We start from the raw sequence: 24,860 nt of genomic DNA, 5'->3' as shown, positions 1-24,860 counted from the left end.
AACATTAATATATCCTCGTTTACTACCGCATGATTTATTCCTTACACCAAAAGGCATCAGTTCTTAAAAATATAAGCATATTAAAACAAATGTAGAATTTAACTGTCGTCAGCAGGGTCGTGATAAAGCTATAATCCGCGAAGACAAGTGCACCTGCTAACCGCTTTATTGGGACTTGGTAGAAAATGACTCTTATATGTGAGAACCTCTACTGTGATTTCAGCACCTCTTTATCGGCTTATAATTGTGAAGAATCATATCAAATTTGTCTAAAGCAGTGATTAACACGAAATTTGGACAACAAACTACACTGACTACATGCTTTTCTAAATTGTTTGGTATTGTCATGTTCTAAATTTTGAATTTACCGGGTGGGAGTAAATACGTACAAAATTAAGAACATGACACCCGGTAAATTCAAAATTTAGAACATGACAGTATATATATGCGAATTTTCTATCGCGTTTTGCTGATCCATGACATGCACGGAAAGAAAGGGAAAGAGGGAGAGAGAGAGTTAATAATGCTAAAAACCAATGTGACTGGTATTATAAAAAGATGCATAGCGAGTAAGTGCGTGGATTATAATGTAGAAAATCCGCGATTTTAGATTGCGGGTATCTCAGATTGTATAAATAGATGGCCTAATAAAACGAAAGTTTTGGTGGCATAACATCTTGATTAAGCCCCAGTCACACATTCCGATTCAAGCCAAGATCATCCACGGCTAAGTGCCGTCAAATAATTTGGGTAAGTTCACGGTAAAAGTCGTGCATGGCAAACTTTTCTTACGGTGACGCTACAAACGTCCTAGGCACCGTTGCGGTTTGACGGAATCGTGTAATATCACGTTTCATATCGACTTCCGTACAAACTTATTCGGTAACATGACGTTCTTCATGGGACAGAGTACAATTATTAAAGTTCATTTATGATTTAGGGAGATTGTACTACGGACTATGACAATCTTACAAAGTTTATTTAGACTTTAATATATTTGTTCACCAATCGAAGACGGCAAAGGAATCAGTTAACTGATCCTTGCTCGCCGAGTTCACACATGTTTTACGTTTTTTATACTAATTGTTAGGCGATTATTTACATACTGAATTATCGATGGATTTTTCCGTTATTTACCGATCATGACAAGGAGCACACGGCGGGTGTGACCGGTCGGTAGGGGATGCTCACTCCTCCATGGCACCTGATCCCACCTCTGTTTTTGGAGGTCCGTGTTTGCTCTGCTCCCGATTTGTATTGTTTTAATGGACGTTGAGCTTGAATACTGTTCGTTATATCCAGATTTCATTACAAAGTTGCAGACATGCCAAGAAAAGATCTCACCGAACCCCATCATCCCGGCCCAAGGAGAGTCAAAGCAAAATGAATCTCAATGAAAACCACGGGGATGAAGACGTAGTAGATAATATTTAGGTCTTATTTTTCCATTTCTGTTCCTCATCAGAAGAAGATCTGAATACTATCTATTACGTCTTCAGCTGTGCAATGAAGTAACCTAAAAAATATTGAGAGTTATATTGCTGATTGTATAAAGAACAAAAATAAAAGACAAGGCGGATTGGTGAAGTATCGCCTTTCCTTTAGGATCAAGGGATTATAAAGATACATAAAGATACTGTGAAAAGACTTCTTGAAACTTGAAAGCACGTTCACTGACGTTCACCTACTTCTAACACAACGGTATTACATATTACGACAAAGCACGATTTAGCAATGAATAAACTACGGTAGAACTACGAGTTTTTTCTATGTTGTTGAGCAGCATCAACACAATCTTGAAGGTTGCCGAATTTGATCGGCTTTTGCCGATCAGTCAGGGTAAGCCTTCGATTCATCAGGTTTCACTTTTACGTTTTCCCACGATGAAGTACGTTACTGGTCGCGATGCTAAATCGGGACAGTGTGACTGGGGCTCTAAGTATTTAATTAACCGTCTGTGCATGCGGAACAGGCATTTTTGAGACTGATTTTACCACCCAGAGAAAAATAATGAAAAGAAATTACCTCTGTTCCCAATCACCGGACTGGAATTCATAAATCTGCCAGAACTGATCTGTAACAAACAACAAGTAAGGGAACGGAGAGTTACTGGCATATATTTCATGTTTGAAATGCATGTTCAAAATATTGAAAGCATTTCAAAATATTTATGATCGTATGTAATTTTTCATCCCAAATTGTATTCAGTGAAACTGAGAAGTTGGTTTGGGCTCGTGAGGATAACATATCCTCATTTTTTTTAATTTTATAAGACACTTACTCAAATTATTACATGGACATGGACATATATGTAAGTAAGGGTTTAAAATTTCCTGTTCTTGAAAAAAGATGTATATCTTTTTAATTATATTTTGATTTTGAATTTTTCTTTCATTTAAATACCAATTAACTATAAATTCAGAACGAATACACGTAATAGTTTTGAAATACTGATAAATTAGAATATATGTATTCAAAATTTTACTTACTAATTTACGTTACTGGCGATATGAGGAAACATTTAATACATTGTATATAAAACACATAACAAATTAGATGTTTTAAGTGACCACCAACCGTTGATTATCAGTAAATTATAAATATTATGAAACCACGTATAACAATCATAAAACTACTCTAGAAAATCAAAAAAACAAAAAACAAAACAAAAAAAAAATCAAAACTTGTAGCAGTGTATGGAATAGTCTTCTCCTTTCACAATATAATTCACCCTGATGTTGTCAAAAATGCATACTTTTTTATCATTATGAAAAAAAAAATACTTAAAATTTTACTAGAATAATTTTCTCACAAATAGCACTAGCAGTTTTGTATGAATGAAATGAAGGGAAATTCCAGGTAATAATAATAATGGGATAAAGAGAGTAACCGCTATTGGTGTTATGTTTGCTATCGATAAAATTATCTGCATCAGTGCATTGGGTTCAAATTCTTTCTATTATTATCATCAACGCTGTGCCTGCAATAAAATGTTTAAAATTCAAATGTTTTAAAACTTACTAATAGCTTCACACTTTTATCTTAATCTTATTTTGAGAAATTTTGATTTAATTAATTTTAATGATAATTGCGAAGACTTCTGTTTTAAGTACATTTACTTCTTTCGAAATAAATTACTCAGTTGAGACACAAAATTCCTTAGGTGGTTTAATTAATTCTGAATCTCTAAATCAATGGTAATAAAAAACAGCTGATTTCTGAACATTTGCCCTGCTTATCAATGATCGATCTTGACATATGTTGAAATGGATTCTGAAGCTTCCCTTTAAAAAAAAATATAGTTAAAGGTATATAAAATAAAAATAAAGAGTTTCCTAAGTCGTTAAAATGACTTTTATATCTTGCAAAAACTTTGTTTTCTGACATATTTCTATAATTTGACCCTATTATAGGCTTGCAAACAATAATAATAAAGATAGGTAATGTATGGAATCACTATATCTGGATGACATTTTTTTTATATCATGCACATACCTTTATAAGAAACTCGATGACATTTTCAAGGAGAAAAATTCGTTTAATATTGGAAGAATGCTATTTTATCTTTAGTAATACTATATGTAAATGAATTTTCCCATACGTGAATCTACATACATCCCCCCCTCTCTCTCTCTCTCTCTCTCTCTCTCTCTCTCTCTCGTGATTTTTTTTAATTTCTGGTATTAATACTTTAAATGTACCTTCATCTGCGGAGGGAAAGATGATAGGTTTTTCAATCTTAGTAGTGTTACAATGAATAAAATAGCTTAAAAAGAATTCAAGTATACCGCGACTTGCATAAATGATGCAAAACCTTTCGTTTCTTCTTAGCTACTCAAACACACGCATTTGGTGTTATATATTTTTCTTATCACAAAGAATAATAACTCCCTACCGATTTAATCACGGTGATTTAATGGGTAAAGGATTATATATTTTTAACGTCAAGTGCCTGTGGTTTCACAGAAAAAAAACGTACGTTTTTCATCAGGCTTATTATGATATTAAGTCTTTGACACGCTTTTTGCTTTCTTTAACTAAATTATACGACAAACTAGATGACTTCAGCCTTTTTTCCATCGTCAAATTTTCCTACTAATGTAGAATATTCTACAATCAATAGCTATGGTGTCTATGTCTCCAAAGTGATTCAATACTCAAGAGCATCTTCTGAGAACCATCTTTTTTTAAACTGTGACAGACTGACAAATAAATTGATGCTACAGGGATTTTAACTGTCGTGTTTAAAGTTAGCATTTCGCAAATTCTTTGGTTGTTATAATGAACTTGTTTGCAAATACAACCTATCGCTTGGTCCTATTTTAACTGACGTGTTTCTCACCAATTATTCGGCCATTGCTTTTATACCATTTTTACTACGGATTAATCCGTTTACCTGATCAATGCAGAGGTGAATGGTCGACTGGGGATGCTTATTTCTCCTTGACACCTGATCCCACCTGTAGTGTTTTCAGAGGTCAGTGTTTTTGTCCTGTTTACGATTTGTATTATTTACTACATTTTTGACATTGATTACTTTTCATTATTTTAACATTTTACAATATTATATTTCTTCCAAAATTATTTTTATAATGTTGTAACGATTTAGTTTCATCTATGTAATACATGAAGCCATTTACATTTTCTGAATTAAGTTTCTCGATTCAAGCTGGAAGTGATGGTTGAATTGACAAACTTTTATTTAATTATTCAAGTGAGCTAAGGATGTTAAGCTTCACACGTAGCTGTGTTTTCTTCCTGAAAGTTAGTTTGATGTCCATCTGTCTTTGTGATCGTCGCGGTAGCTCAGTCGGAAGAACTCTTGCTTCGTGATCGGAAGGTTGTGTGTGTGTGCCAAACTTAGATAAAAAAAAAAAATAGGGTAGCAACGAAATATGTGGTATAATGAACAGTATTCGAGCTCAAAAGTCCATTAAAGATTACAAAATAGGAGCAGAGCAAACACGGACCTCTAAGACATCAGAGATGGGATCAGGTGCCAAGGAGGAGTGAGCATCCCCTGCCGACCGGTCACACCCGCCGTGTGTTCCTTGTCATGATCGGGAAATAACGGAAAAATCCGTCGACAATTCAGTGTGTAAATAATGACCTAGAACAATTAGTATGAAAAAAGTCAGTCAGCATTTGACTTAATGAAAGATTGCATTTGCTGACAAGGTCATTGTATCGACCATAGAACTTACCATAGAATATTTCTTCCAAGTGCTTGGCACTTTGAAGTGAACCTTGCAGCTCCTTCGGATGAGACCTTAAAACGGTGGTCCCGTGTCACGGTAGGTGTTGGCACGATAAAGAACCCTCACTCCTCAATGGCCGTAATTATAAGTGCCGAGTAAAGGTCTGAATTTGGAGCTGTTCACCGACATATATGGTGACGTCTCTATATGGGTAAAAAAAAGCTCAAGGGTCGTAAAACTACAATCAATCAATACTAAACTTTTTTGTTTGAAATTTTCTGTGCAATTTCAAACCAAAAGTATATGATGATGATATAGCTATCGAGACAGATAACTCTGATTTTATTTTTTTTTTTTTAATATACATGTATCTTCCAAAATATCTACCAAATCATTATTAGCGAACTCACTGTATTGTTAATACATGAAGCACTCCTTAAGTGAAAGCTCGTCAAATTTTCTCTCACTGGTTAAAATCTCGAGGTGGCAGGTCGATTCGATTTTCGGCAAAATGCAAAAAAACATGTTTTTGTCAAATAAGGGAGTTTCCTAATTTTGGCATATGCATACATGAAACAATTCAATTCCTATCTCAAAACTGAAAACAGCTTTCAAAGTGGAAATTTCTCTCCTTTCATATATATTAAGTATCTTAAGTTAAAGTAGCCCACTACAGTGTTATTTTATATACTGCTAGTATGTTTGGAACTATTTTATTTAAGTTGACCACTAAATTTTCCCCTTCAGATTCTAATAGTAATTGGAGGAGGGAAACCAATATGAAAAACAAATGTTTTCTGAATTTCGGAACTTTTTACATACTACTTCATGCTAAAGACAATGTGGAGACATTATGTCAAAATTCAGGAAAATTGATAAATAAATAAAGATTTTACAACATCGCCACAAACTTCCTCATATAATTGTTCTTTAAAAATGGTTCCATCTAGCTTTAAATGACCACACATTTCCAGTCACCAATAAACCTTTAGAAATATTTATTCCACTTTTTTTCTCTTTTATAATTTAATATACGTCAATCAAAACTCTGATTGAGCACGTAAATGATTCAATTTGTCGTATTCTAGAAATAAATTGAATTTCACCTAAAAATTGAATAACCCCTCTCTCTTTTTTATAGTTTATATCTATAGTACAGGAATAAATCGTGAATTTTGACGTCACCATAACCTAGAATTTTAACAACTGGTCGGAGGAAATTGACAGATGGAAGACTGGTACCATAATTATACACAAAGTCTAATGGCTGTGACGCTTAATGTGTAATGTCTTTTCTATGCAAGCCTGAAAACGGAATCTAAGACAAGTAACAATATGATCCACAGAGTATTATAATGGTTATTTCTTAAAGACCAATTTGCTTAGACAGAGTCCCGTTGGAGATATACGATTTGAATATTCGTAGCATATCTTGCCAAAAATCTGAAAGTGACATCAATGCTTAGATACCGGTAATTCCAATGAAAAGAATTTCAGTAATATAAAATATTATTGAGAGTGTTAAAAATGCCTTTAAGTGGGTTGTCCTGTGCAGGGGAAATGTGGTATTTTCACCAATGTTCATACGAGAAAATTGAAGAAAAAAAATAATAATTTGCAAGAGCATGCCATGTGGTTTAAGGAAAAACAAAGAATCCAAAGTGTTCATTTTCAACTTGCATTTTGAAATAGAAGCATGTCGAAAAATTGTGTTTATATGTATTAAATGTATAGAATTCAGTTGTCCGCCTTTTTCGATTAATAACATTTAGAGGAAAGTATGAATCAAATGAGAAACAAATATTAAATCATTTGACGTATTTTCCAATATTATATCATTTAATTTAATTTCAAAAAATAATGAAGTAGAGTTAGTTTTTTTTTTAATACATAAAAAGCTAATTTTCTGACAATCGTTAAAAACGACGCTGTGCGACCTCCCTCTCATTCTGTTTTATTAATTTCGGTGACTTGTTTTGAATCGTTTATGACATCCAGCCCGTTCTTAAAAACTCCCAGAAGAAAACACCTATATAAAAAAAAAAGTCGATTGAGATTTTCTGCTACAACATAAATATTCAACAAATAGACATTCATTCTACAAACTGGTCTCCAACAGATAAGAGTTCTTTACACTGGAGGATCGTTTCCAATTATTTCCGATTTAGAAATATTGGTTTGGAGACAACAAAAAGACGGAAGCTATGGCTCGGATTTAAAAGAAAGTTAAGCATGAGCTTGAATTGAATTTTTGTTTTCTTGCATAGTAATTTCTCGGTCTTAAATGTATTATTTATTCTGGTATGTTATTTCGTCTTTTCTATTATTTTGTCTTTTCAGAAAACGTACTCACATCAACTGTTGCTTATTATCTATAAATTAAGTCAATGTATTATTTTTCTGAGTGTGTGTGCGTGTTCTTTCTTTCTTTTTCCCTCAAAACTTAAAACAGAACAGCTTCTTGTTTGAATATAAGAACTTTGAAAAAAAAATATATAGATTCAAGATGGCATAGTCAAAAGGGCTATGATTTTGTAAATGGGTCACATGTCTCGTTGGCAATATTTTTTAGTTTAGAATCGTGATCTTTAACCGCGTTTCAAAGGCACCAGTAATTAATTACAATGTTCAATATAAAAAAATATTCAATGAATGTTATTTTCGTATTAACTTTCTGTTGTAAGATCCAGGAAATATTTCAGGAAAACGTGTTTTTGTTTTATATGTATTTTTTTTTTAAATTTTGTTGATTTTCCATCATTATCTTGATTATTTTTTTTTGTGTATGAGGTGATATGTAAGAAAACAAAGTAATACATCTACTGCAGAGTTCACTCTAGATGCGACGCGGTTATGAAGATATATGACCCCGGATTTTAAACGGGTATGTATTTTAAATAAACAAATATTAGAAAATATTAATGTTTGTATCTACCCCGGTAAGTTTACCAAACATAAGAAAAAGAAATGATATTTACATTAAGTACACTGTTATGCAAATACCTCATTTACTTCCGTCGGGGAAGATACGCACATGTTTTACATGGTGTTTAAAAAATTATTGTTAATTTCATGCACCAGATTGTCTTCATGAGGAGGCAATTTGCCTTTCCGGCGGAAAGCCTGTTCAGCATGATGTCTGCTGTGTTCGATCAATGTCCAATTTCTTGAAAAGAAACTTTGCCACATTTACTGCATGCTATTGGTCAACATTTCAGATCAGCATGTGAAATTTACAACTGGAGAGAGCATCCAATATACAAGACAGAACGTGCAGTGTCATCAAACGTACGTGGACAAAAAGTGGACTCTGAGACTCGTCAATTAAAATCCGCATTCTCAGCTAAATAACATTTCTTCTCTATAGGTTAAACATGTAGAAATTGAACTCGCTACTGATTTATCATGTCTAAGCTATGGCCTACTAAGGCTTATGGAATAAGTCTTCCAGCGGTTCTCTACCGTTATCATGCACTTTTCTGAAATTTGATTAATCTTGCTGTGACATTGAATATCAATGGATAAGTCTGATTATAATACCTGAAACCCTTGTGTACCTAAATGTTGACATGTTCATAAAATGTAAGCCGTAAAATGTAATGATGTTGATGAATAATTCAACTTTCCTCTGTACAATTTAACTAATCCAAAGGAAAAGAAGAGAAAAATTTTAAACTGGAAAACTACCCGAACAATTATATTTGGACCTTTCCTTTTAAGACTGCTCTTACGTATTGCCATTAAATTACAATAAAAACTTCCAAAATTGAAATATTTGGGGGGAAACGTATTAGTTCAATTTTCGAAATTAAGACTTTGAAAAAAAAATAACATGAATTAAAGTTCACATTGAGAGAAAATTAACATCTCGTTATCACAGTTAACTCGAAATAAAAGACTCTACACAATGTGCGTGCAACATTTATTTCCTATTTGGATGTTTTACTGACTACGGACTAATTAACAACTAAACTGTACGACAAACGAGATAACTTCAGCTTTTCCATCATCAACTTTCGTTATTTATGTAGTAATATTCCATTATCACATGCATATGGTGTTAATGTCTCCAAATTAATTCGATACTTAAAAGCATGCTCTCAGTACGATCAATTTTTAAAGCGAGGCATGCTTTTGATGAATAGGTTGATGTTACAGGGATTTCAACAACCTCTTTTAAAGTCAGCATTTCATAACATATTTCAAACCAATTTTTAGGCATTTGTTTTCATGCTGAACTTGACTACGGGTTCCGTCTACCTGACCAACACATGGGGCTGACAGTGGCTGTGACAGATCGACTGGGGGATGCTTACTCCTCCTAGGCACCTGATCCCATCTCTGGAATTTCCAGGGTTTCTTTTTATGCTCTGTTCACAGATTTGTATTTGTAGGTTTGTTTGGAGATCAATCACTGTTCACTATCTTCATCTATTTCATTTGAACTTTTCAGTGCAATATATAGATTTTGACTTAAGCTTAAGCTGTATCACGATTTGGTCGCATTTATGGCATATGTCGCATTTTCACACTAAAATGTTCTGAAGCAGGCTTTAGGATCGTGTTCTTTGTATTTAGAAGAAATATTATTTTGAGAATATATTTAATTAATTAAAAATAAGTAACCTCGATAAACCGTTTTATTATTGTAATTTCAGTGTCCCCCACCCCCAGAAGTATAGAATACTGATTTACATCCTAACATGTTTAGTAACATACCGAGTTTTATTTTAGTATCTGAAAATGCATTATTTTCCATGCTCTTAAGAAGCAATTTCAGTTGAGGGGAGTGGGGGGGGGGGGTTAACAAAAATTATTGAAAAGCATAAAAAGGTGGGTTTCATCAGACGCTTTTTTAGGGGGGCCCTACCATGAATTAGCTTTGTTTTCTATTGAAAAGTGTAGACGACAAAATCAATGCCATAGTATGGACCTTCGTGCCCCCTCCCGTTTTTACAACCCTATATTCATCTTATTTGACAAAATTCTACTGTTAAAGTAAGCAGTGTTACACAAATTCGCAAATTATCCAATAATTTAATTAAGATTAAAATATTAGGGATGTAAACGAATAGTCGACTATTCGACTATCAGTCGAATGGACCGACGATCGAATAACGAAACGACATTCGAATAAATAAATTCAATACAAGAGTGTTAAAGAGATGGAATTCTCATTCTAAAATTGAGAAACCGTCTTTCCTCAGACACAGTCGATAGGATAATTTTCCTCATTAAAAACTGCTGACTTTACATGTAGAAAATACAGTAATTAGAAATGCTTCACTTCCGCGAGAATCATTTGTCAATTAAGGTGTTGTTTTTGTAATAGATTTATCTCGCTATACTGCGCTTTCTTTGTAAAATCATTAATTGAACTTATCTCATACCTTGTACCCATTATAGCCGTGACATCTTTGGACACTACCATAATTATTATAAAATTAATATTCTTTTACATATTTCAAAGACATTTTGATGTTGGTACAAAAAGTATATTCAAATATTTAACATTATCACAGACATCGTGTGCTCCCCCCTCCCCCTTCCCAAATCATTTTAATAAGCTTTAAAAAATATATCGTATTGTCATTTTTTATGCTTCCTAAAAACCGACTTTACAGACCATTTATGAACATGATTGACGGGGAAATCATACATTTTGGAGAAATTAGCGGTCTATATTTGATAAATATAAACACGATATCCACATTTTAAGTCCAAGTGAACATCTGTGTGTAACATTTGATGTTACTTTTTAATACTTGTAAAATTTAAGAAAAGGGGATCTGGGGTTAAATATGTCATGTACCAGTGAAGTTTAAAATAAAATTTTAGTTTCCGTAAAAGTTTCGAATATATTCGACTATCGTTCGAATAATGCAATCGAATATTCGACTAAAGAAAATAAATATTTTGACATCCCTAGATTAAATTAAAGAGACACATTTGATTAGTTTTTTTCGTTACTTTTCTTTTACTTTAGACGACGATATTTTTAGTGGAGACATTCAGCCGACCCGGATGTTCTTTTCCACGTGATGTTAGGCGATCAATGTAGGTCTGTGGATAACAAACTTTGCCATCAGTTACTGAATGCAATGGTCAACGTTCACCATCAAAACATGAAATGTACCGTAAAGTTGGAAGAAAATCAAATTCAATCCAACAGTGAACGTAAATGGGATTTTCTACGTTGTTTAATTAAAAAATAGTGAACCGAAATTAATTCATGGAATAGATCAGGGCATGGATTAGTTTTCGAAGTAACAAAATAATGTTAGTATGAATAAATAGACATTGTACATCATGCATTGGAGTACCTCTTCTTTCAATTTCCAAAGTCTTCATTTTTACCACTGAAATACTTTATACAAAAATAAACTCTTATTGTACAATCCGTTATTCGTTTTCTCAACACGCCTGTAGAAAATGATCTAAAATCAATTTTCTGCGCACATAATCTTGTAGATTACTTATTTACTTTTTATCCTGTATTAAGTGGCTACTTGATTTTAGAGTATCCGAAGGTCGATATTTTTAACACATTCAATCTAGAAATAATTAATTAAACAGTACAATCTCTTGAATTAGCTATATAGCTTGAATTAGCTATATAGCTTGAATTACCTACATAGCTTTATAACGCTATTCAAAATAGCTTGATAAAGCTATTTCAATACAGTCTTTCATACCGGGGTAATTGGTTTTAAATAAGAAATGGACAAAAAGTCGCCAGTATGTGACCACTCGTATTTGTACCATGGTCTATTATAAAAAGCAAATCTTAATCAAACATCGTTTAAACATTCTCTTTTTGAACACTTTTAAGGAAAAGATTTTTTCCACTGTTTGGGTAACTGTTCATCACCTCTTGTGTGTTGCGAGGCGTGGTTAAGTATGATTTCTGAATTCTTACAGTTCAATTTTCTTGTTGACCAGAATTGACATCCTTTATAATTCCTTTCAAGAAGTAACTGTGACCACGAATCAATTGCTTTCTTTAGCCCCGAAACTTTTAGAACTTTGATGACAAAGTCTCTCAAGAAGACGCAATTTGATAAATTATTTAATATACATAGCTTTCAGAAGAGTTTTAGGTTGAAAACGTTCTCTGCAACGAAGTGCAACTTATTTACTTGCTGAAAAAATAATACATTTAAGAAAAAAGTATGATGAAGTAGCTAAATCAAGCTATACAGCTGGTTCAAGCTATGTAGCTGATCAAGAGATTGTGCCAAACCTGTTAGACCCATATGCTTTTGCAACTGAATTATAAATTCGCTAAACTTTTATTCAAACTTTTTTTCAAAAGTGAAAGCGTGTTTTCTAAGATTGTATTTTTAAATAAATCTTTTTTAGTATATGTTCGATCAATACAAATTTCTATAAATTGTCAATTTTGTCAAGTTGCCGTTTGCTATAAACACCACTTATCAAGGAACCGTCAGATTTATACGGAATATTTTGTCGAACACAGTCCAGGAATGATTAGTTTTCTGGAATGGGATTACATTGCAATACATGAAATTGATATAATCGACAGAGATAATATGGACATCTGTTATTTTTTAAAATCAGAAAAAATATAATTATAAAAACATACCCTGAATTCGACAGGTCGCTTAATGTCCACGAGTAAAGATGTAATACATTTTTCAATATGGCCAAAAGTTTACCCTCATCCTAGAATTTCAAAAACAACATTGTTTATATAAATGTGAAAATCATCAACTCAAAAGATATTCAAAATTAGGTCTTCAAAGCACGCGTTGTAAAAGTTTGATTTTTTATGCTGAAAATGAAATGTAAAGGAAAAGAAAAGTGATCATTCTCAAAAGTCCATTTATAAACAATACAAGAGAGCAGAACTACCAAGGTCCCCTAAAATCTTCAAAAGAGGGATCAGGTGCCATGGAGGAATGAGGTCACACTGGCCATGTGTGTGTAATTGTTATGATGGAGTGAACGGAAAAAAAAATCCTTAGATTATTCAGTGTGAAAATAATAGCCTATCAATTTGTATGAAAGATGTCAGTCAACATTTGACTTAGCGATAGATTGTATTTGCATACAAGGTCATTGTTTCGACCATAGAATTTGCAAAATGTTGACTTTAAACGAGTTTGTTTATATCGTTGCATCATCAACTTAATTCTCAATACTCTGCCTCGTTTTAGAAATTGTTTGCTCTTGCGTATCGAATCAACTGTGATACACTAAGTTTAATTGTTAGTTTGCCATCAGTCTTTTTCTCCATGAAATATGGAGATAACGAATAGTACTCAAGCTCATAGGCCATTAAAACAATACAAATCAGAAGCAGAGCAAACAGGAACTTCCAAAAACATCAGAGGTAGGATCAGGTGTCATGGAGAAGTGAACATCCCCTGCCGACCGGTCATACCTGCCGTGTGCTCCTTGTCATGGGAATTCAAAAAAGTGGGAAATGGGAAAAGTGGGGAAAAAATCCAGACAATTCAGTGTGTAAATAATGGCCTAACAATTACATGTATTATGAAAAACGTCAGTCAGCATGACTTAATGAAAGATTGTATTTGCTGGCAGCGCCATTGTATCGACCACAAAACTTGCCAAAATGATGACTTCAAACGAGACTTTTGATATCCTTGTTTCGTAAACTTGTTTGCCAATAGCTTGCCTCATTTTAGAAATTGTTCACACAGAGAGAATGTTCTTGCATATCGAATGAACCCAAACAAAATATACTACAGTAAACTATAGCTAATTATAGGTAAATATAGTAAATCAAAAGTTCAACGTTATCAACATAGTGTCATAGTGACCACTATAGTATTAAATTAAAGTTTTCAAAGTTATCACTATAGTAAATCAAAATTTTCAAAGTAATCATCATAGTTAATCAAAGTTTTCATTGTGATCACTATAGTTTTTAAAGTTTTCATAGTAATCACTATAGCGTCATAGAGATCACTGTAGTAAATCAAAGTTTTCAAAGTTAACACTATTATATTATACCTCTATTAGAATACTCAAATTTGATTGGCTTGTTAGAAGACTTTTAAACTCAATAATGACTCCAAAAGGTACTGTTTACAGCAATTATGACCTAGGAATCATTGCACGTGGGGTATAATGACCCGGTCATTATATCGTCGAGGGTCCTAAATCGGTGGGGTTCCTAAATCGGTGGTATTTCCCGTTGGGCACGCGCGTTTTCTTATAGTGCGAGATCTGACGTCATCGATTTTTGCGTAGTGTTTGTAAACACGGAAGCGTATGACTCAGTGAAAAAAACTCGAAATGTCAGAGAAAAGTGTAAGTAAAGAGCTGTTATTGTCATATCTACATAAAATACCATATTTTCTTAATGCTAAAAATATCCAAATGTAATTGCCTTCTAAATATAGACTTTTAAGAAATATTTTATTGAAATACGAACTCTAGACGCAGCTTACCGTCTGCACTTTCAAGTCACGTGACTGTCATGTGGTTATCATAATTATGTAGAAATACAGGGGACGTCCAAAAGTCAGTGTCTGTTATATATTTTTGAGTGTTTTGACAAAGATATGGTTTATATTATGTTGTTGGTAAATAGTTAGTAATTAAACAATTACATAGAAATTAGTTCTGAAATCTAAAGAAAACTATTAAAAGTATATAGTATCACGTAGATAAAAAAATAAAATAAAATAAATAAATACTAGTAAATAAATAAATAATAATAAAAAAAAAGAACAGTAAATAAACTAGATGGTTCTCGTTGCGAGCAACGAGTGGGTCTTCCGTCTGATTTTGGATAAGATTAGTCAAGATCTTGACTGAGATATTTGTCTGTAAAAAGTGAAAGGATGCATATTGTTTAAAACATTATTCTGAGCTTCTTTTGTTCATTATTGCTTATCAAAATATTTCCCCTTTTTTGAGGTGTCAGAGATTTAGCATTCTGGCCCCTTATGGCCCCTTATTACGTAACATATGATCAAAATTTTGTAATATATAGTTGCAGAATATTAAGATGAACATTTTTGCTTCAGTAATTTATAACAAAATATTGATCATTAAAGAGTTATAGATAAAAGACTTTTGGCCCTTCTGAGCCCCTAATTTGAGGGGTCAGCCCCTATTTCTTGATATCAAATGAAAGGTCTTGTGATTTTGAAGACTTTTTGTTCAACAACTATTCAGAAATTTCCTTTCGTTTAAGAGATATATAGAATAACAATATTTAGGGGCCAGCCCTCCAAGTCCTTAATGGGGATGTCTTGCAAAAATTAAAAGGGTGTATATTGTTTAGAACATTATTCTGAACATCTTTTGTTCAATATTGCTTATCAAAATATTTCTCCTTTTTGAGATACAAAGTGTCAAAGATTTAGCATTCTGGCCCCTTAGGGCCCCTTATTACGTAACATATGATCAAAATTTTATAATATATAGTTGCAGAATGTTAAGATGAACATTTTTGCTTCAGTAATTTATAACAAAATATTGATCATTAAAGAGTTATAGATTAAAGATTTTGGCCCTTCTGAACCCCTAGTTTGAGGGGTCAGCCCCTTTTTCTTGATATCAAATGAAAGGTCTTGTGATTTTGAGGACTTTTTGTTCAACAACTATTCAGAAATTTCCTTTCGTTTAAGAGATATCTAGAATAGCAATATTTAGGGGCCAGCCCTCCAAGTCCTTAATGGGGATGTCTTGCAAAAATTAAAAGGGTGTATATTGTTTAGAACATTATTCTGAACATCTTTTGTTCAATATTGCTTATCAAAATATTTCTCCTTTTCGAGATACAAAGTGTCAAAGATTTATTATTCTGGCCCTTATGGCCCCTTATTACGTAACATATGATCAAACTTTATAATATATAGTTGTAGAATGTTAAGATGAACATTTTTGCCTCAGTAATTTATAACAAAATATTGATCATTAAAGAGTTATAGATAAAAGACTTTTGGCCCTTCTGAGCCCCTAGTTTGAGGGGTCAGCCCCTTTTTCTTGATATCAAATAAAAGGTCTTGTGATTTTGAAGACTTTTTGTTCAACAACTATTCAGAAATTTCCTTTCGTTTAAGAGATATCTAGAATAGCAATATTTAGGGGCCAGCCCTCCAAGTCCTTAATGGGGATGTCTTGCAAAAAATTAAAAGGGTGCATATTGTTTAGAACATTATTCTGAACATCTTTTGTTCAATATTGCTTATCAAAATATTTCTCCTTTTCGAGATACAAAGTGTCAAAGATTTAGCATTCTGGCCCCTTATGGCCCCTTATTACGCAACATATGATCAAAATTTTATAATATATAGCTACAGAATGTTAAGATAAACATTTTTGCTTCAGTAATTTATAACATAATATTGATCATTAAAAAGTTATAGATGAAAGACTTTTGGCCCTTCTGAGCCCCTAAGTTGAGGGGCCAGCCCCTTTTTCTTGATATCAAATGAAACGTCTTGTGATTTTGAAGACTTTTTGTTCAATATGTTTTAACAAAATACTTCTATTTAAAATGTTATTATCAGAAATGTCTCTAAAATTCACTCATAAATCACGTCCTAAATTTTGACCCCTACCGAGCTTCCATACTTTGCACTTCCGGAAAATATGAAAACCAAGGTGCACATCTAGAACATGTCCTCTATCACCACTGAAAGTTTCAACACTCTAGCATTTGTCGTTCCTGAGTTTTTGTGCAGACACAAGGTCTATCTAAAAATCGATCAAAGGGCGATAACTTCTGACCGGAAGTGATTTTTCAAAAACTGACAGGGCGTTATAAACTTCAGATACCAACGCATTAACCCTGAAAATTTGAAGCAAATCGATCGAGCGATCTCCGAGAAATCTTCTGCACAAAATCGGTAAGGAAAAAAAAAAAGAATAATAATAATAACTAGAGCAAAGCTCGTTGCAAAGCAACGAGTAGGTCTTCCGACCTGTTTTGACCGGAAGTGACGTCAACAAGAGAAAGGAATGAGTTTAGACGTCTCCAGTGACTTTAAAATTACAATTTTGCATCAAAACCTGCAAAATAAGCTATTTCTGGCACTTCCGGTTTGACCGGAAGTGATGTTGAGGGATGATAAATTTGTGGTTGGACGCTTCTGGTTACATAGATTTACTAATAACATGTCGAAAACGGCAAAAATATGCATTTCTGATTACCTCCGTTTTGGCCGGAAGTGACGTTATTTGACGACTTTCGACAATCTTATTCACTTCTACTTGTCATTTTAAACAATTTTGCTTCTTTGATGTATCACAAATTCTCAATAGTTTTGGAGATATTGAGAAAACACTTTCAGCCCCTGTAGATCCCTTATTTTATGGGTCAGCCCCTAATTGTTGATATCAAATGAAAGAGCTTGCCATTCTGCACAACTTTTGTTATGTATGTTTTTACAAAATATTTACAATTAAAGAGATATTCTTGAATAAATGCTAAAAATTTTGATATTCTCAATAAGAGTATTTTCGGAGCATACCAAGCGTCAAAGTGCGGCACTTCCGGGAAAAATGAACCTAGTACATATTTATGAACATTGCTCTATCATTGTTGAAAATATCAAGTTCCTGTGTTAAGCGGTTTTTTTTAGAAAACGAGCGGACAAAGTGACCCTCTAAAAATCACCTAATCGCAGAAATCTCCGGACCGGAAGTGAGGTCATCAAAATAAAAAAAAAAGATATCTAGATTTTTTTTATTTTCTACCAGACCTGAAAGTTTCCTGAAAATCAAACAACCCGTTTCCGAGAACTCGCGTGCACAAAATCGGTAGGAAAAAAACAATAATAGAATTATGCCTGGACATGTTTTTTTTTATTTCTCTGCAAGTGACCTTGAACTTGCCAGAAAGACCTTTGATCAAGGTCATTAAACAGCCTCCGTTCATAAGCAATCTCTGTTTCAAGTAAGAGCTTCCAGTGATTTTCTATTACTAAATCATAGCATGAAATAGAAATTAATTTTTTTCTGTCAGTATCCTTGAACTTGACGGAATAACCTTGGGTCGGTGTCAAGACAAACCCTCAACCTCAAACCACCTCTGTTTTAAGAAAGAGGTTCTAGTGATTCCCCCTTAGAAATTCATATCCCAGATAGGCATTTTACAACTTTTTCTGCCAGTGACCCTGAATTTGCTGAAATAACCTTATTTTAAGTCATCTAAATCCGGCGGACCATAAGCAATCTTTGTACCAAGTGCGAACATAAAAAATTACAGCCTAGATCGTAATAATACAATTTTCTTTGTCAAAGTCGAAGCAAACCTTTTTGTCACAAGCAATCTCTGTATCAAGTATGAGCTTCCAGTGATTCTCAATATTACAAATAAATGGCTCGGACAAAAGATTTATTCTTTCTCCACTGACCTTGAATTTGCTGGAATGACCTTGGATCAAGAGAATGACACACCCTAGGATCATTGGCTATCTTTGTACCAAGTATGAGCTTCCAGTTAATCCAAAAAGTCATAGCCTGGGCAAACTTGGAGGGACAGACGGGCAGCTAGACAAGCGGACAGACAGACGGACAATATGATTCCTAATCCCCCCCCCCCGGCCCAGACACTTCGTTTGCGGGGGATATAAATTCCCATGTTAAATTTTGAACACCCATTCTGATTTGAAAAAAAAAAAATAAATCTTTACTATTTCAGGGAGATATCATAAGTATGTTTTCTCATTCCGGCCCACAGGTTTCTAGAGAATAATTTTTTCAAATGACCTTTCCAATTTTTACTACTTGTATTTCTTAATTATCTTCTGTTGGAAGAGAATGTGGTCATTCATTTGATCAACAACGTTTGGTTGATACTGACCCAGTGATTATTGAAAAGATAAGAATGAGAAAAAAAATTACAAGTACCAGGTTTACAGCGACAACGTCGATTACGCTTACACCGAGAAAGCCAACATCGAAGTCAGAGAACAAACAAATTGTGAGCAGAAAACCTTACCTAGCCTTTGGCATGAGAGATGGGGTACTGATTAAAAATTGAAATTATTTTTATATAGTCAATTTTTTTTATGATCGACGTTTTGACTCCCCCCCCCCCCCCCCCAAAAAAAAAAAATGATTGAAAACTTCGCCTCTGAAGGGAAGCATTTTATCTATTTTCGGGGGGGGGGGGGGATATACGTTTACTGATGAGAGGAAATTTAATCAACTATCAGTCCAATAAATATGAATGATTGCTTCGGAATATTTGGTTACAATTACATGGCTTTTATATTTATTTATACACGTAAGTTAATGTCGGCTAAGAACTAAATTAACATCTGCTATAGACAAAACCAATAAATATTTAGCTATTTAGGGTTATCTACATATATAGATCTATTTGTAAGAACCACTTTTTATAAAACAAATTTTCGCCCATGATATATTTGGCACTCTATTTAATTATCATTTTATTTGGATGTCGATCAACACATTTTTTCAAAAACCCCAGAGTGCAAAATAAGCGAAACTGGCCAATGAAGATGTTTAAAAATCCTGATTCCGCAATCGCATCATCTCGGGCGTTTCCGTCAGAGGTCGGAAAAACAACCCCGAATGTTTTAACATTACCGGATGTTAAAATTTTATACAAGATGGAGTAGCTTCCTATTTATTAAGGATAGAGGGAGTTGAAAGTCCCTTCTAGCTAATTAGTATATTTTAGGTAATATCTTTACATTCAATAAACTTAAACTCAATACTCAACAGATGAAATGTCTTCCCTCATTGAGGGAAGATCTTTTATAGTCATTTATTTCAAAGTTTGGGAAGGGGGGGGGGGTCTACGTAATACATTCGAAGTTTTTTTCAGTTAGTTGGAAAGGCCCGAGAAGTTGCGACTGACTTATCGTGGTCTAAAAACACTTTGACAAACCCAAACCACGCAGTTTTATTCAGTTATTCAGGACACGTGTACAGTGAAATGAAAAAAGTATATTCCATCCAGTTAATTTGAGAAAAAAAAATAGTCCCGCATTTTTTCAACCTCGTTCGGTTAATTTATTAACTAATCTTTTTTTCTGTGAAGGAGGAAAGCATGGACGAAAGATTAAATAAAAAATATTTCCATGTGTACAAAAGCACCCGTGCATGGCTTTAATTTAAGTACGTGTATTACATATTGTGATTGAAGTTGAAGATAATCAACAAATAGATTTACAGAATAGAGAGATTATGATTGATATTGTAAATTAAATTACGAAAATTGAACAATATTTGATACAGGAACTACCTGGTATATATGTACATGAGCAAATCTCTCTCTCTCTCTCTCTCGTATTTCTTAAAACTTACCCAGAAAAGTAATGTACGTGAGTTACAAATCAATTATTTGAAAGAAAATACTCAATTCTATACGGTAAACGAAACAAATAGTTTAATAGTTTATGATACAAAGGCTGCCGATTATGATTTTGATAATTGAAATAAATTTGTCAAAGTGTATTAATTAAGAATGATAAATGTGTGATATTCAATAGCTGCACTGAAGTTCACTGGTCTGAAAAAAAATGGGATGGATTACCAGAGACTCCGGCCCGTCAATAAATTATTTTTTTTTTCGGAAAGCTACATGTACAGTTCTGCAGTTAGATATTCAAGTGATACTAAAATTTTCCCAGTGTGTACCTTTTCCGTCCCAATTGATATTTTAAAAATATATGTTATATGCATTCTGAAATTTACAGTTCTGGACATACGATATAGGTTTGTTGTTATCTACATTTATAACCCGCTACCGATATTTAATCCCACAACAAAATTATGATGTTAGCATACTATACTTAAAAAAGATCATTTACGGGTTTTGAATTAATTATAAAAACAAAATTCATTGCTTTAAAATCTTGAGGAATTTTATTAAAACTTTAATATCAACCCTGTAATATAAATAGGCATAGTGCAACACAGAAGTCGCTTATGAAGTTCAGACCTTTGCCACGTGACGGAGTTACCTATCAATGTTTAATCCATTCAGAGACATATTTATATGTCTCTGATCCATTTCATTGTTTACTTTTCAATAAAATAACGAATCATTTTTAAAGTAAGACTGGTCACCCTTATGATTCGGAAGATTCTCTTTAAAAGTTTAAAGTTGGTATAATCATGATAATAGCCTGTGATGAAAAAAATATGACTGGAAATATTTGTGTTGAAAACGGATTAATTTACTGTTTCAAAACGTAGAGAAAGCGCAAAGCTTGTGCGTTTAATGGTTAAATTAAAGTAACCGCAGATCGCTAGTCCATACGCAATCACTCACCAATTTAAAAGTAAAATTACACACGGTTGGGAAATAAATTGTTGGTAACATTAAAACAATTTAAATATGGAGATAACGAACATTTAAAATTTTTTAAGACTGATTATAAATGCTTAGCGTTTTGTACTTAAATCAAATCTAAGATATTAAGATAATTTATTTGAAAGATTCGATTTACTTAAAGAAAATAATATTTTCCCGTAAGTCATTGTGTTTGTTAATTAGATTTAGAACAACAATGTTTGATGACTGCGCACTGGTAAACATGCACACGATGGACTGCTTTGACCACAAGTGATCGAAGGAATGGTTAATGGTTGCGTAATTATAAACAAACACAAAACCTGGCTAGACGTTTTGGATTAAGGCTACATGTATCATAATCAAATTTAAAACAAAGATAAACCAACATAATCTCAAATATTCGATATTAATAATTGTCCATTAATTGTCGTGTTTACAAAATAGACTTAATACGCTGATTTTTATTTTGTTTACGACTGTGGGTCAATGGTTCACACGCGGTGGATCGCTTTAGATCTTCTCGACCGCGCGTGATCGAGGGATGGGTTACGTAACGGTAAACAGAATAGAATTTGGGGTTCAGGTGAATGTAAGAATCACGCAGTTAATGACTGTGAATTATTTGACTCTTAAAAGTTTTTTCGCGTTTATAATGTTTGCTTTCATATTTAAACAAAGAAAAGATACTTGTACTTTTTTCTGTTTCTCTCTCTTTCTCTCTTGGAAGGTTCTTTATTTTAAAACACAATAAAAAGAGAAAGTTGTCACCGAATAATCTGAATAGGAACCAAAGAGCACGTTTAAAACCCAATTTAAAAAAATTAGGATACAGCGTTGAAAGATATATTATTTATGGCAAGTTTATTTCAGTTATACGCATAAAGAGTTCTTCTTCACTAGCCAAATGAAAACGGGTCCTTGTTTACGGGTCTAGCTTTTTTCCCTACCATACACAAGACTCGAACAAAATAATATTTTCATGAGACAAAGAAGGTATAAAGGAACAACTTTTTATCGACAGCCATATCGAAATAATTTCTCGTTTTTGAGATAAAAAGCAAAAACTTTCAAGGGCCCTAGATCCCTAATTTTAGGGGCCAGCTCCTTTTTAGTGGTGTCAAATAAAAGGTAATTAAATTGTACGCAACTTTTATTCTACATGTTTTAATAAAATATTTCTTATTTAAAAGATACAAAGGAAAACATGTGTCAATTTTTGCTCTTTCATACGTCCTAATTTTTTACCCCTATCTAGCGGCAGTTTGAACGCAGAAATCAAAAAACAAAAAGCAATGTTCACAACCTCATTGCTTCTGTTTCTTATATTCAGTAGTATTTATGTTCCAACTTTTGTAGTCTCTGAATATTTGTCTGGAAATTAAAGACCCCAAATTTTCACATAAAGGGAAATAACTCGAAAGCGGAAGTGGATTTTGGAAAAATATTATATTATTCTGATAGAGTTTTGTAACGTCTATAAACTCTGAAATTTTGATTAAAATCCCTTGAGAAATAAGCAAGATATGAGGCATCAAAGTTAACAAGTAGGAAAAAGAAGCTAAAAATTTGGGCTGTAGCGGACGTTGATGTTTGGTATTTTGGGTAAAAATGAACATCCAAGTACAAATCTACATACGTTGCTCTATCATCACTGAAAATCTCACGTTCCTGTGTTAAGTGCTTTTCTTGAAAATGCCCGGACAAACTAACCCTCGAAAATCACCAAATCTCGAAAATCTCCGGACCGGAAGTGACGTCATCCGAATAAAAAAATATATATCTAGATTTTTTAATTCTCTATCAGACCTGAAAGTTTCATGAAAATCGGGCGAGCCGTTTCCGAGAATTCGCGTGCACAAAATCGGTAGGAAAAAAAAACAATAATAAAAATAGTGGAAAAGAAACCTAAGAATAACAGTAAGGTCTTCCGCTGAAGTCGGAAGACCTTAATAATAATAAGAAAAGTGAAAAATCAACAATAGAATAATAGAAGGGTCTTCCGCAGAAGACGGAAGACCCTAATAATTCTTTTTTATAGATTGCATCAGATAAAATAACAAAAAAGTACAGACCATACTCCCCTACGTCTATGACAAATGCTTATCATGCTATTAAGGAGCATCGGATGTCTGTATGGAAAGCAGCTAGGGCTTACTGTGTTCCGGAAACCACACTTCGACAAAGAGCATTGGGGAGAGTTGACCCTGAGAAACTAACGTCTGGAGTTTCTCCTGTTCTTTCGCTAGAGGAAGAAGCTGCATTTGTTGACCATTTAAAGGTTATGGCTAGTTGTGGCTACGGCTACACTAGATCAGAAGTAGTTACCATGGCCTCAGAATATGCCTGCAGTTTGCAGAAACGTGACAGAAATCATCCATTTTCAATGAAGTGGTTCAAAGGCTTTATGATGCGGTGGCCAGAACTGAATGTTTCAAAGCCTCGCGCCTTATCAGCTGCCAGGGCAAAGTCAACCTCTGAAGAAGTAGTGTCAAATTACTATCGAGAATTAGACACCATTCTTAAGAAGTACGACCTAGTCGATAAACCTCAGTGCATATACAACATTGATGAAAAGGGGCTACAAACAGAACACAGACCACCCTGCATTGTGGATTCTAAGATGTCAACAACACCTGCTATAACATCTGCGAGATCTTCTACAGTAACTGTCATAGGTTGTGGCAATGGGTTAGGTACACAGATGCCTCCGTATTTCGTTTTCCAAGGGGCTCGAATGAGACAGGAATTGATGGAAGGTGCATCGGAGGGTGCTCAACGCACAGTAACAGACAGTGGTTGGTCGAACTCTGAAGTCTTTCAGACTTATTTATCTGAACATTTTCTTAAATATGTCCAAAGACCGAATGAAAACCAACCTATCATAATTCTTTACGACGGACACAAATCACACATTAACCTCACGCTTGTTGACTGGGCAAAGCAACATAATATTGTTTTATTTGTTCTGCCTGCCCATACAAGCCATGTTCTTCAACCTCTAGACCTTGGATGTTTTGGCACATTTCAAAAAATCTATAATGCTGAGTGCCATAAATTTTTACGTGAAAATCCATCTTCAAAAATTTACAAGATATAATATTTGCTCATTAGCTTGTAAAGCGTATGCACATGCTCTTTCACAAGGAAATTTGCAATCCTCATTTCGACGCGCTGGAATTTTCCCATTCGATAAAAATGCAGTGGACCCTTTGAATTTTGCTCCTTCTATAGTTTTTTCCGCAGCAGAACAATGTCCAGACCAAGATGCAATTTCTTCAACTCAAGCAATTCCAAGCACCTCTGATCCCAAATCCTTCTTTAAACTACATACAAACCCAATTTTCAACAAAACAAAATCTGTTCTAACTGAAAAAAGAAATATT

At 33.6% G+C, this 24,860-nt stretch overlaps 2 protein-coding genes across 2 annotated transcripts in view; one reads left to right on the top strand and one right to left on the bottom strand.

Annotated features, from left to right (window-relative positions):
- The window catches only part of LOC133186872 (sulfotransferase 1B1-like), a 492,412-nt gene that overhangs the window by 248,752 nt on the left and 218,800 nt on the right, over positions 1 to 24,860 (bottom strand). The gene's annotated exons all lie outside the window — the stretch shown is intronic.
- LOC133186558 (uncharacterized) lies at positions 23,567 to 24,574 on the top strand. Its single transcript, XM_061321789.1, has one exon. The coding sequence runs from the start codon at positions 23,567 to 23,569 to the stop codon at positions 24,572 to 24,574; it is 1,008 nt and encodes a 335-aa protein (XP_061177773.1).

This window comes from Saccostrea echinata, unplaced genomic scaffold, assembly GCF_033153115.1.
Source record: "Saccostrea echinata isolate AGI-Se365-2 ecotype Australia unplaced genomic scaffold, CSIRO_AGI_Sech_v1 ptg000014l, whole genome shotgun sequence".
Taxonomy (NCBI): Eukaryota; Metazoa; Mollusca; class Bivalvia; order Ostreida; family Ostreidae; genus Saccostrea; species Saccostrea echinata.
This window is presented reverse-complemented; position numbering and strand designations above follow the sequence as displayed.

Bases quoted from the DNA above. Each gene is read 5' to 3' on its own strand.
- LOC133186558 (XM_061321789.1), top strand. From the start codon at position 23,567: ATGACAAATGCTTATCATGCTATTAAGGAGCATCGGATGTCTGTATGG.